Source organism: Rousettus aegyptiacus, unplaced genomic scaffold, assembly GCF_014176215.1.
Source record: "Rousettus aegyptiacus isolate mRouAeg1 unplaced genomic scaffold, mRouAeg1.p scaffold_m13_p_5, whole genome shotgun sequence".
Classification (NCBI taxonomy): Eukaryota; Metazoa; Chordata; class Mammalia; order Chiroptera; family Pteropodidae; genus Rousettus; species Rousettus aegyptiacus.
In genome coordinates, this window is record NW_023416308.1 from 113,404,105 (window position 1) to 113,417,341 (window position 13,237).

General features: G+C 43.7%; 1 protein-coding gene across 2 annotated transcripts; it reads right to left on the bottom strand.

The window, feature by feature from the left end:
* Positions 1 to 1,563: 1,563 nt before the first annotated feature.
* LOC107497349 (membrane-spanning 4-domains subfamily A member 6A) lies at positions 1,564 to 13,074 on the bottom strand. Of its 2 annotated transcripts, XM_016119047.2 has the most exons (7): positions 12,893 to 13,066; positions 11,521 to 11,674; positions 10,048 to 10,182; positions 7,141 to 7,197; positions 4,595 to 4,801; positions 2,593 to 2,694; positions 1,564 to 1,798 (listed from the first exon to the last, which is right to left on the bottom strand). In XM_016119047.2, exons 2-7 carry the CDS (start codon positions 11,665 to 11,667, stop codon positions 1,703 to 1,705), a joined length of 744 nt encoding a protein of 247 aa, XP_015974533.2. In that variant the 5' UTR covers positions 11,668 to 11,674; positions 12,893 to 13,066; the 3' UTR covers positions 1,564 to 1,702. The 2 variants fall into 2 exon arrangements, with proteins under 2 accessions (XP_015974533.2, XP_015974534.2); XM_016119048.2 differs by lacking the exon at positions 2,593 to 2,694 and having other exon boundaries at positions 12,893 to 13,074.
* Between the last annotated feature and the right edge of the window lie 163 nt (positions 13,075 to 13,237).

Consider the following 13,237-nt stretch of genomic DNA (forward strand, 5'->3'; position numbering starts at 1 on the left):
GTGCATCATGCTCAGAGAAGGATCTGCTGACCCTCCTTTGTCACATGAATATTCAAAGCCTATAGAAGGCGGAGAAACAATACAGATGAGTATACATTGAGGATGTATTTCCACGTGTGTGTGTGTGTGTGTGTGTGTGTGTGTGTGTGTGTGGTGTGTTGAGGCTTAACATCTCCATTTGAACAACTGTTCTTATTTTGAAATCAGAAGAAAACAGGAACTTGTCTCTTGAAGACGGTAAGTATTCCGGCTAGATTTTGTTTGTTTTGTTTGAATATTTGATGAGGAGGAAAGAAGTTGGAATTTAGGTTTATGTCTATCGTTGACTTACTCTGTGTTTAAAAGGAAATTAGGAAAGTGAATTTCAAAAAGTAAGTAATTGCGATATTGTGATTTATAATAATACATATATTTGATTTTCCTTTCATTTCCTGGTACAGAGCTCCTGAAACCAGTAAATTTCCCAAGTGGTAGAGCAGTAAGCTGTCTTTTGTTATGTTAACGAGGTCACTTAGGGAAAGCCTTTAGGTAACTTACAGATAGGGGCTGGTTGTCAGGGGAACCAACCACACGACTAGACAGTCGGAATTTGCATTTCTACTCAGACATCTGGGGAGGAGGAAAGGGCTGGAAGTTGAGTTCAGTCACAGATTACCTGTGATGTAATCAATCATACCTGTCCGATGATGCCTCCATAAGAACCCAAAAGAACGGGATTGAGAGAGCTTCTGGATTGGTGAGCATGTGGAGATTTGGGAAGAACAGAGTGCTCAGAGAGGGCATGGAATATCCCCAGCTCTTCCCAAGCCTTGCCATATGCATCTCCTCCAACTGGCTGTTCCTGAGTTATATCGTTTTATAATAAACAGGTAATCAACAAGTAAATGTTTTCCTGTGTTCTGTGAGCTGTTCTAGTAAATTAATCGAAACCAAGGAAGGGGGCTTAGGAACCTCCACTCTATCGCTTCCAGTGGGTCAGAAACACAGGTGATGACCTAGACTTGCGATTGGCGTCTGAGGTGTTGGGGGCGTGGGTGGAAGGATGCAGGGCTGCAGGGTTGGGAGGGTTGGGGAGAGTCTTGTAAAACTGAGCCCTTTTCCTGTGGGATTGGATGCGACCTCCAAGTAGGTAGTGTTAGAATCCAGTTAATTGCTAGGTAGAGTTAAATACACACACGCACACACATCATAGTACTCAAATAAAAATTTCATTTTGAAGCCATGTACTTCAATAGGTCCTGAGACTTAACTGCAGGGGGCCGTCTGCGTGCACTAATGAGTGACGTGTGTGATGAAGGACTCGTGTCTACTATGAAAGAGTCTGAACACCGCAGTAAATCAGTTGACTCTCGTTGGCGGTGAAGGGGTACGAGGACACGTTGTCTCCTTTACTTTGTCGTTATCCACCGAATCACCATTCTGCCTAGTTTTCTGGGAAATGTCTATTTGGCCAGTCCAATCAATGGTAATTTATAGTCCCGTGCTTTTGTTGAAGTCAATATCTGGCAAATCTAGAGATCAACCCCCTGAAAACATACATTCAATGACAAGAAAACAAATATATAGTTTTTAAATGTTCATTACATAAACGTGTACATTTCAAGGAACTCAAACTGCTTTCTTGGTTAGGTTTCTTCGGTTGGTTTCCATACATTATTATAAAGAACCAATTTCTGATGAATATTTTCCTTTTTTTTTTCCCCTAAGAATTCGATAGTTTTTCATATCCACAGCCAAAATTTGCCTCTGCAACTATGCCGGATTTATCCTTGTCACTCAGAGGCTGGAAAAGCACACTCTAAAAAAAACAAAATATGTTAGTTTTTCAGTTGTCACTTGGATTCAGCTTAATGTGTATCTTTATCTCGATGCCATCTCCTCCAAACTTTAAATATAGAACTCTTAGGTATTCCAAGATTAGTAAACCATGTCATTCAGTTCTTTAAATAACTGATATTCATCAGCCTAGCATCCATTCTACTTTCTATAAGAAAATTTTTGATAGATCAAAACTTTTTAAATTCAGTTAAATAAAGCCATGAATCTGAGGTGGTGTTAGGGTGGTGTCCCATGAAATTTGAGTCAACACATTTTTTTTTATTATTATTTTAAGAGAAAAAAAATTTTTAAGATCACAGAAAGGGAAAATCAGATCATAGGACATTGACTGAATCCCTCCACATGCGCAAATGCCCTTTACCAAGTCAAGACTGTTAAAGAGACTAGCGGCTGCGGCAGAAGGTGTTTCTGCCCGGAAGAGAGGCAAATGGCACGTTCTACTGACGAGCACAGGCACAAACTCATAGCATAATGCTCGGCAAATCACTTAACTTCCCAGGTTTCTGCCTTTACAAAATAGTTGATTTCTCAGAGTCAACTATTTTGCCACGCAGCGACTCCTCAGCTGGTCAGAGACTCGATCGCAGTCTGCTTCCATCATCTGTCATCCATCACCAGCAAGCCACCCCCCATTTGTATCTCACGACCAGCAACTAATGGACCCTTCTGCCACTTTTGCTGACATGAGCTCAACACAACCCAGAAACAGAGGTACGCCAGGCAAGACTCAGGGAGGCGAGGCATCACACTCACCCCAGGAAACTCAGAGTGAAACTCCTTCCACCAGATCATGGCCATGAGCACAGCTAGGCAGAACTCCAGCACTGAAAAAATCAGCATCACAGACAGTACTCCCTGAAATGCAGGAAACACGAGGTTGGTGGTGCTTGAGTCAACCAAAGCCTTCGCGCCTTGTCGGGAGGTGCCCGTCGCCACGAAGACCACCTCGACCATCAGAGATGCAGCGAGGATGCCATCAAGAAGAGAACCCTGCTCCTTTCATACCTAACAATTGGCTCAACTTAATTCCTTTGCTCCTTTACTTCCTTGGGAAGAAGAGGAGGGATGAGCAGTAACTAAGTCAACTAACTCACTCTACACACTCGTTTCTTACCTCTCTAAGGTGCAGCTAAATCTGATTACACCGTTCACTCGGCGAAGGGGCACGGTGGACTAACACCCAGGACCGAGCGGCCAGGTTCCCGTTCGAGCCACACCTCTACTGCTCAGCTGCGGCATGAACCTGAGCGAGAGTCTCTACTCCTCCAGCTTCCGTTTCCTCATTTATCAGATGTGCATAATGATATTTCCTTCGCAGAGATTTGTGAGAATCAGTGAGGCTTTGACTGGGCAAGCCCTCTATAAAATTCAATGTGAATGCCCCTTCTCTCCATCTGAACCCCTTGGGGTGTGTCTCCTTAGCCTTTCTTGATGGCAGCAAGGGTTAGAACAATCAGATTGTAAACTGCCATCGCTGTTAACAACCCAAACCAACTGAAGGGGGGAGCCACACCGAAGGGTAAGTGCTACCATTTCTGTCCTGAGGCATCATTTATGCGGAGCTGACCAGCCAATAGAACGAGAGGAGATGTGATTGCACAAACCTCTGGCTTATTTACACACAATTAAAGAGGAAATGGAACTTGTCTACATTACCTAGAAATTTTCCCAACAAGCAAGCTCGATATAATCCCTTTATTTACCATGAAAAAAATGATCCCGTTATGAATTCATACTTCAGCGACCACACAAATCGTTCCCAAGCGTCACTGCAGAATTTTTTCCAAGGCAGAGTTGTCTCTGCCGCATGTTGGTTTCTACTAATTACTATCAGCCTTGTTTGCATGTATTTTTTCTTATTAAAACATCATTAATCTAGAGAAAAGCATCTGGGGCCAGCTTAATCAACTCTGCTTTTATCTGGCCATTCTCCAACTGTGTCCTTGACTTAACGCACTTTTATGATTGCAGGACAATAAAAATTCTGCATCTTTTTTATTCTTATGTGACCTGTTTGTTCCCCCCACCCCCGAATGTGTTGGTGACCAAAACCATGGCCCTAATGCTCCAGCATATTATTCTTGTTAGCCACACTTTGTCCTCCAATAAGGACAATCGTTACTAGTTAACATTCTTCGTCTCCCTATATTTCTAATTTTATAAATCTCACTTCTGTAAGTTTTGGGGAAAACAATAGTGATGTTGATTTCTGGCCTGATCAATGCTACTCAACACTGGTCTCTGGAAGGAGGAGAAGCCCTCACCTCCAAACCCCATATTTCCTGCTCTCCATTTCTCAGTGCTGGGCCTGAAGTCTGCTCAGACCCAGTTAACACCCCACCACACATACATACCGTGTTTTCTTGTTGGCATTTCCTGATCACCTGGGTCTTTCTGCTATTTTGCCTTTTTAAATTCACTACTCCATAAACCAAGATGTTCAGTTTGACAAACTCACATTTTATGCCTCTAACAATAGAATCAGTTCGATTAGTAAGAAACTATCGACAGTAAGTTTTAGTTTTTCACTGTCAATCTTATTTGATGTTTACTCTTCCGTTCTAGCCTATAGTGGGCAATGACATGGCCTACCTCCTTCATCTCAGTCATGTAGTCTCTCCTTTATACTGCCTTGGCCTTCCCCAAAATGCCCACACCAGAAAGAATCAGAGAGATTTTCAAAAGAAGGAATAACAAGAAGTCAAGTCTTTAAGAAACCTCATGAGATTGGAGGATCCCATCAAAAAATACTTACAGCCAGAGTGTCATTGGCAATGAGGCAGTTCATCTCATTTTGGTAAAAATTATGGTTAGAAGTCTGCCATTCCGATAGTAGCTTCTCTTTGTCCAAGTCACACTTCTGTAGAGCAGGACCCAGAAGAGCCAGGTTGACAGAGAGGAGGATGAAACCCACCAGAGCAGACAGAGAGCTCAGGAAGTTTGCAGCCAGGCTGCTCTGAACCTGGAAGAGAAATGCTGAGTAAAGATCGCTCCAAATGAGCAACGCATGTCTCTTACCCCTTTGCCAGTCCGTTGCAAAATATCTTTTCTTTTCCGTGTCCCTTGAGGAGGTCTAAAATTGATAGACTTAAACCTGGATGTCTCTCTAGTGACTAGCAACATCTCTGAATCTAGAAAGTCAATGTTAGCTAAGCAAATAAATCAATGAACTATTCCCCATTAGGTAGGACTTCAATAAGGTGGCCGAGGATGTTGCTCTGCTAAATTCTCTACCCTGAACTGACAGCAGAGCTCCATAAGGCTATGCCTGCAGAATCCCAAAGAGAGTATGACCAAAAGGCGGATATAGTTTCTCTCTCCCGCAGCTAACTCAGAAACCCCTCGTGGCAGCATTGGCCACACAGAAGAAGCAGATGAAGCAAACCACGCTTCCTTGCACACAGCCTCTCTTAACTGCACACACACACACCCCAAAATGAGCCTGGGAACACAGTTCTCAGTCTCAGGCGGGCCCTGGAGTCTGGACAGGCTCTGGTTGTCCATGTCCAGGGCCATATATAGATGGCGGCAGACAGAGTTCTAGACTTGGGCCCAAGGATGGTGTAATATGTGAGCAGCAACAGGAGGTGAAAGAAAGGTCAGGACGCTGAGGTCACAGCGATCTTTGCCTCTGACATGCTCAAGTTTCTTGAGTACTCAGCTCCTCCATTTCCTGCTCTGGGTCTCGTTTCTACATTTATGAAGTGAGGGGAAGAAATAAACTAATCTCCTAAATGGCTTCCCTTCTACCTCAACCCACAGAAGGGGGAAGCAAGTTAAGATCATTCTGAAAGCTGTAGTTATAATTAGGTACGGTCCAGAGCACACCCAATAGTCACAAATTAGAATATAACTCAATCCCATCTAGGCCCCTCTTCTTTTAGGGACTCAGCAGCTGAAACTTTAGGGCGCAGCAGAGGCACATGGAGAGAGCATTTTACTCCTCCAAATCCCAATTTTCTCAAATAATGACTAAAGTACATGCTTCTACACCTCCTGATAGCCAGCAACAGTCACAATGCCTGGAATAAATATTTCTTAAAATCAAGTTCTGGGAAAACACTCTTCCTCGATCTCAAAAAAGGGCTGATATAATGTGCGACCACAGTGGAATTTACTATGAGATAGATGGTGCTGGTGAGCCTGAGCCTGTCCTTAACACCTCACCCTGTATCCTTGAGCTTGCTGCCAAGTTCACTGTGGTTTTTCTCTAGAGTAAGAACTTCACAGGATCCTCCTGGAAAACCTAGAAACATTATTCTTGTATTGTGCTACTTAATATGATGGTCACTAGCCACATGGGCCACCTAGATTCAAAGTAAACTTAAATAAAATTTAAGATCCACTTCCTCAATTGCGCCAGGTACATTTCAAGAGATCAGTAGCCACACCTGACCACTACATTGGACAGCATAGAAGCTGCATTTCCATCCTCACAGAAAATTCTACTGGATGGCATTTGTAGAGTAGTTTGGGGTCTCGGTGCGGGTTCCAAATAATCATCGCTACATTTTGTTGAAAGAGAGATATTGGCACTGTCCTGAGCACATTCTCTAATGTCTTGCTGCCTTCGGGAGATTTTTTCAGACGAAGGTTCCAAATCGAGTTTCTGCGTTTGCTGCCTTGCTGGCGTTCTCGCAACGGCCCTCCCTCTGTCCAGCTGGCCTGAGGGACTAAGAACTGAAAGACTCAGTGCACCTTCACTGGTTAGAAATCTTCTCCCTATAATCCAGCTTTCCTCTTCCCGTCACTTCCAATTCTGGTTTTCTTTGGAAAGAGTTAAAGGCAGGTGAAGTTGTGTTCTTAGCTTATGCAAATGACTAACGACAACTTTCAGGAGTCAAGTGTTCATTTTAAAATCCAACGAGAGTGTTACTTTTCAGATCAGAGAGATAAAAGAATGAGAAATGATTCCTCACACGAGCAACATTTTAACTGGGTTTTCTCAAGGGTTTTAACAGATGGATTAAAGTAATGAATCTATAAAAGTAGACTTATTTAAAACACAGTCAGCTTCTTGGTCATTGAAGATCTAAATTTGAAGGCCAATTACTATCAAAAGGGCATTATAAGGAGGCTGACTTTTTCCAGAATAATCTCCTGGGCACTGGTCCAGGGTATGATGCAATACCCAGATGTGGACTGTGATCTAGGGTAGAGCAGTTGCAGAAATGCACACTGGACAGGACTGTAGATGGCCAAGGGTCATTTCCTAATTCTGCCAAACATCTGCCCTGACTCTGCAAAGTGCAGAGATGGGCCTTGGAGAGCTCATTTTGATGTTATTGTTTTCATACTCACCAAAGGCTTAGTGGATTTTTTCTCTGTGATGATTGATAGAGATCCAGAAATGACAAACTACTCAGAAAGGAGAAAAAATGGTCAAGTCAGTGTCTATGTACAGATGTAGCAACAATGTTATTATCACGGCATTTATGGAAAACTCCCATGGGAGAAGCCCTGGGGGACCAATGACCAATGATACCAAGACCCAATTAAATATAGATATGTCCCTTTTTGCCCACAGAATATTCAGAAAAGCAGGAGAAAAGGCAGACATGTGTAGGAATCTATTCCAATAAACAAATGAGGGCCTTTAATATCCAAAATATACAAAGAACTCATGCCACTTAATAGCAACAACAACAAAAAAAACGATCCAATCAAAAATGGGCAGAGGACCTGAACAGACACTTCTCCCCAGAGGACATACAAATGGCCAACAAATATATGAAAAAGATGCTCAAATTTGCTAGCTCTTAGAGAAATGCAAATCAAAATCACAATGAGATACCATTTCATACCTCTTAGAATGGCTATTATCAACAGGACAAGTAATAACAAATGTTGGAGAGGATGCGGAGAAAAAGGAACCCTCATACACTGCTGGTGGGACTGCAAACTGGTACAGCCACTATGGAAAACAGTATGGAGGTTCCTCAAAAAACTAAGAATTGACCTACCATATGATCCAGTAATTCCTCTACTGGGTATTTACCCCAAAGACTTGAAAACTCATATCCGAAAAGGTATTTGCACACTGATGTTCATAGCAGCATTATTCACAGTGGCCAGGACATGGAAGCAACTGAAGTGTCCTACAATAGATGATTGGCTAAAGAAGCTGTGGCACATATATACACTGGAATATTACTCAGCCATAAGAAGAGATGAAATACTGCCATTTGTGACAACACAGATGGACCTTGAGATAATCGTGCTAAGCAGAATAAGCCAGACAGAAAAAGTTGAAAACCACATGATATCATTTATATGTGGGCTATAAACCTAAAAGCAACAAATGAACAGGACAAACAAACAGAGACCCATGGACATGGACAATAGACTAGTGGTTACCAGTGGGTAGGGGGTGGGAGAGGAAGGGGGAGGTAGAAGGGGTAAAAGGAGTCAATTATAGGGGAGTAAGGGGAGGGCGAAGTGGGTAAAGGGGATCAAATATATAGTAGCCAAAGGAAACTGCCCTTTGGGTGGTAAACACATCATAGAATATATAGATGCCAAATTATAATGTACACCTGAAAATTATATAATTGTGTTAACCAGTGTTGCCCCAATAAACAATTTAAAAAACGAGGGTCTTAAAAGCCAGGATAGAACGTTTTTCTTTAAACGAGAAAAAACATGTTGGAGTCAGACGTTTTCTAGAGAAGAACGAGAGAACAATGGGGGAAGCTCACAGACACGAGAGTGCAGATGCACGTTTGAGTCGGCAGCTCCCCGGGCGAGGGTAGAAAGAGGACTGAGAACAGAGAGAGAGAATAAGGTTGGCAGAGAACCTTAAAGACTGTGTACGGGAAATCAAAGGTGTTATCTCCACTCCCTAGAGTATCACGAGTAGATTTAGGACTGCCAAGACACAGAAAATCCCTTGACGACGGAGAAGTGGGACAAAACAGGGAGAAAAGTTGTAGTTCTGGCGCTCTCAGCTTTGAGTCGCTCAGGTCTGCATGAAGAAGTCCCGGGCCTTAAAAATCAGACAAGAGGCCTCTTCGAATGTGGGCTGGGCTTCCAAAAAAAAAAAAAAAAAGAAGAAGAGGGAGGAGAGTAACTTTACAGAGAAGAAACCTGGCAGACACGACCTTAGCCTGCACGTTCAAGGTTAACTGCATCAGTGACAAATCAGAGCGATAGCATCTACCGCTACTATGAAACGTCATCTCTGTCATCTTCCACCTAAAAACCCATCAGCCTAGTGTTGGTGTGAGAAAAATTCAGATGAACTGAAGTTCAGAAACATTCTGTAAAAAATCCTGGTCAGGGCTGCTCAAATCCATCAAGATTATCGAGGACAAGGCAAGTCTGTGAAAGTTTGGACAAACCTAAGGGGACATAATGACTAAATGTAATGTAGTTTCTTTGACGGGGATCTTGGAACAGAAAAAAGACCTTTCAGGGAAAACTTGTGACATCCAAAACAGTGTCAACTTTAGTTAAATAACAAAAGGAAAATGAACCAGATAAGGAAAAGGTGGACTTGTGGAAGCATCAAAGAAACTGACAGCTACTGAGTTGTGGGAAGCCGACAGGAAAAACATGACGAAAGAGAAGCTTAGTTGAGAGAAAGTCTCCCCACATCGATCTAGAAGAAGGCTCTTCTCTGAAGAAAGAACTACCAACATCCCCTTGACACATGGATTCGAAACTGTTTCAGGGGGATTCCCAAGCCATCACTAAAGCATAGACATCTGCTCAGTGCGCCCTGGGTACCACCAAGTAAGTGCAGCAAAGAGCATTTTCGAAGCGCTCAAAGACAAAAGCGCTTCTTCTTCTGTGATTCTCACAAACGTGTGGTTTGCCCTGTAAATGTCTGGTCTCTTTCCCCGATGCTCATTTTACTGTATAGAAGGCTCCTTCCCAACTTTATCTTCCCTCATGGGTTTTCCTTAAACCCGGAGAGAAGCCATGAGCCTCCTTATAACTCCAGATGATGAGGTGAAAGGTAAGATGATCTTCAAAAGAAATGATAATTTGAGCCAGCTAAAATATGGATTTAAAACCGGGTGGCTTCCGTCCTCCTACCCCACTCAGTTCTTAGGCTACGAACGCAGAAGTTCTGCCACGGACCCCTTGCTTCTGGCAGACAGAAACGTAGCAAGGTGACAGGGGAAGAGCCCAAACTATTGGCGTCTGTGCTCCACCTTCGCCCGGCCTTCACCCCATCTCGCCCTCCTTCAGGTTTCGACTCACACACAAGCCTCCGATGAACGGGTAAGCAGCTTTCAACAGGGTGGAAAACACGTGGGTAAAATGTGGAGAGAAGGGAGCAGATTGCAAAAGGATTCCCAGACTCAGCACCATGGCCCCGCACACGATCTGGATGGTCTGTCGGAAGAAGAAGGGAGATCGAGGATTAAAGTCGGCATTTATGAAGACAGGGCCTCTTACTGCTCCCCCCCCATGCTCATGCATTATCACCTTCTGCGGGATCCCAGGGAGACACAGACACTACAAAAGCCCCAGAGGGAGAACTGTGGAAAGACATTTGGGAGGAGACGCTGTCGTGCCACAGGAAGCCACTGTCTCGGGCCGCCTGCCAGGCACTGAGCATGCCTTGCACCATTCCTCCTCTCTCACCCCGTCTGCTCGGGGCTCTTGTCCCGGCTCGCGCTCAGTGCTAGACTCTGTTTTCCCCACCTCTCCAATTTCATCACTACCGACTCTCCTCCATCTCTTATGGGAACAGGGGACATCCGAAAGCATTCACGCTCTCCTGAGCGCTGGCAGTGTGGAAGCCCCTCCTTATTTCCCTGAGGCCTTACTGGACACCACAACATAAGAGCCTGGACCTCTGGCCAGCTCGGTGACCTCTTCGGTCCACGTCCCCGTAGCCGAGGATTCCGAAGCTCTATCTTAAAAGGTCGAGTTTTCCTCCTCGACGTTCTCTTCAGATACTTAGGCTCTATGAATAGTCACCGAGCAGTTGACTTAAACTTCTGTCCCAGGAACCTCATGGTAGCCTTTGGGATCGTATTTTTGATATAGGCCATCAGTCCTACCAGGTTCTGCAAACTGATCATGGAAGTTCAGAGACAAATCTGGGAAGCAAAGCTCTATACTTCCCTCCCAGTCCTAGATAGATCCTTTGCTCCTCTCCTGCCTCCACTCCACAGAGTTTCTCTAATAAGTCATGTACGAGAAGGGAGAAACTAACGAAAGGTAAATATCATCTCTGTTCTCAAACGAGAAGGAGAAAAGAGGGAAAGGAAGTTTATTTTTCTTGTAATTTGCAGTGAGGGAGAAATTTTCTTCAAAAAACCTATCAGGTTATTAAGCATGTAATTGGTGAACACATAGAAAAAAAATGTATACAAAATATATAATTATCACTTTTAAAAAATATATAGATGTACAGCTTTTTGTATGCCAATTACACCTCAATAAAGTGGTCTTTTAAGAAAGAAAATGTAGAGAAGTATTCTACTACAAAAATACAACAATAAAAACACAATTGCTCATTTTGGGTTAGAGTGAAAAACATTTTTAATGCCATGTTATGTGGAAAAGGTCTGGGGAAGTTTCAAATGGGTCTCCAAATGGTTTTCATGGGTCTTAGATCAACTCGAATCCCTCTGACAATGGATCTCCGTTCCCAAGACGTAAGTAGTTTCTTCCCTTTGCTCCTCCCCCTTCCCACTCCAACACCTTCTGAATCGAGCTTACCCCAAAAACTTTGACCTCTGCCTGTAGATGTTTCCTCAGGCTACCCTGACTCTGGTTGGCAGACTTGGATTCATCTGCTTGGGCGAGGTCGATGCCATTTGCTGTGAGAATTACGATGTTCTCTTTGGCCATTGGTTGTGACATCATGATGAAGCTGGAGGAGAAAATAAATTCAGAACTCCCTGGTCTGGCTCCCAAAACCATAAGCCAGTATTTGCCCATGAGTCCAGATCTGATCTGTCCTTTAGGGAAGGGAACTGGTAGTACGAAGCTGTGAAAACCATGAAATCTTGGTTTCATGAATAGTTTCCCATAATGTTTGGCATAGTCCACTCTCCATAGGTAATAGACCCACCACAGGGACGGAACAGCATGAATCTCAAGAGGTCTCAGTGTTCAGAGGCAAATGGTCACACGAAACTCGCAATCTGTAGAAATCTCTTTTCTTTAGTCCTACCTACAACTAAATTGCCCTATATTTGATAAATTTCTCCTCAAACTTTCCTGCCAGTCGTCAGATGGCTTGATAAGGGTTCTTTTCATCAGCCTTTTCCTATTCAGGTTCTGCACTGCTCATATTACTTAACTCATTTTTTGGGGTGTAATAATAATATTTATTAGCATTAATCCTGGATGTTTTTATCGTATTTTACTACACATTATCCTGTAGTGCTTTTGATCCTTACAACAACCCTAGACATTAGTTTAGTTAGGTAGTTGCAATATTTAGGGAAACTCAGAATCAAAAAATTTACTATGAACAGAAACGATACACACTTTACATAGACGTGTGGCATAGAATTAATACTGAAGGAATATTTGCAGTTATCACTCAGGCATGTTCATACAACTGGGAGGTTGTAGAGCCAGGGGCGAACCCCAGCCACCTGGAGACTTTGCACAATTCACCCCCTACCTGGCAATGGCAGCTCATGTCAGAGTTTATTCCTTGGAGAGTAGCAGCAGGCAGTAATATGAGGACAGGACTTGGAGTCATTAAACCTACATTCAAAGCCTGGACCCTCCACTCGCCGGCCTGAAGGACCACGTTGCCTGTGGTATTAGTGGCCACGACCTCGCTTTGGACCTCTTTTTGCTGCACTGTTCTCGGCCCATGGAAGGCCCAGTTTTGGCTCTGAACCTCTGAAGGGTCAAAATCCCTGCTGCCATTAATCATGTGACCTTAGGTAAGGGACTCACCAAGAACATGCAGCTAGCAAATGGCAGAAACAGTTAAAACCAGATACTCCTTCCCTTTGCCCATCCTACTTCTAGAAGACTCTAGTATCTCTTTTCTCAAATCAAATATCCCCTCTGAGGGAGTCACGGCAGGGGGTTGGGGAGCTACGAAGTGTCTCTCGGCATTGCCTACCTGTGCCCTCGATCTTGCCCGTTGGTCCCAGCTGAGCTCTCAGAAACTCCCAGGGGGTTTTAACTCGGGCTTCTCATACAGTCCTGTCAGAATGTCTTACTTGTCCTCATCTTCTGAAAGTTGCCAGCTCTTCCCTGGTTCGGTGTTTACAGCTACACAGGAAGTGAGGCTTACAGATTGTAGATTTGTGAAATGTGCTTGCACTTCCCCTTTTTCTAAACTCCTAGGAACTTCAGAAAAAATCACGAATAGAACACACTCATGATTGGGAGAGTATGGGAGTCACAGAGTTCTACGGGTGACTTGCCACCTCAATACTTATGGCCTCTGTGTTATTCGACAAGT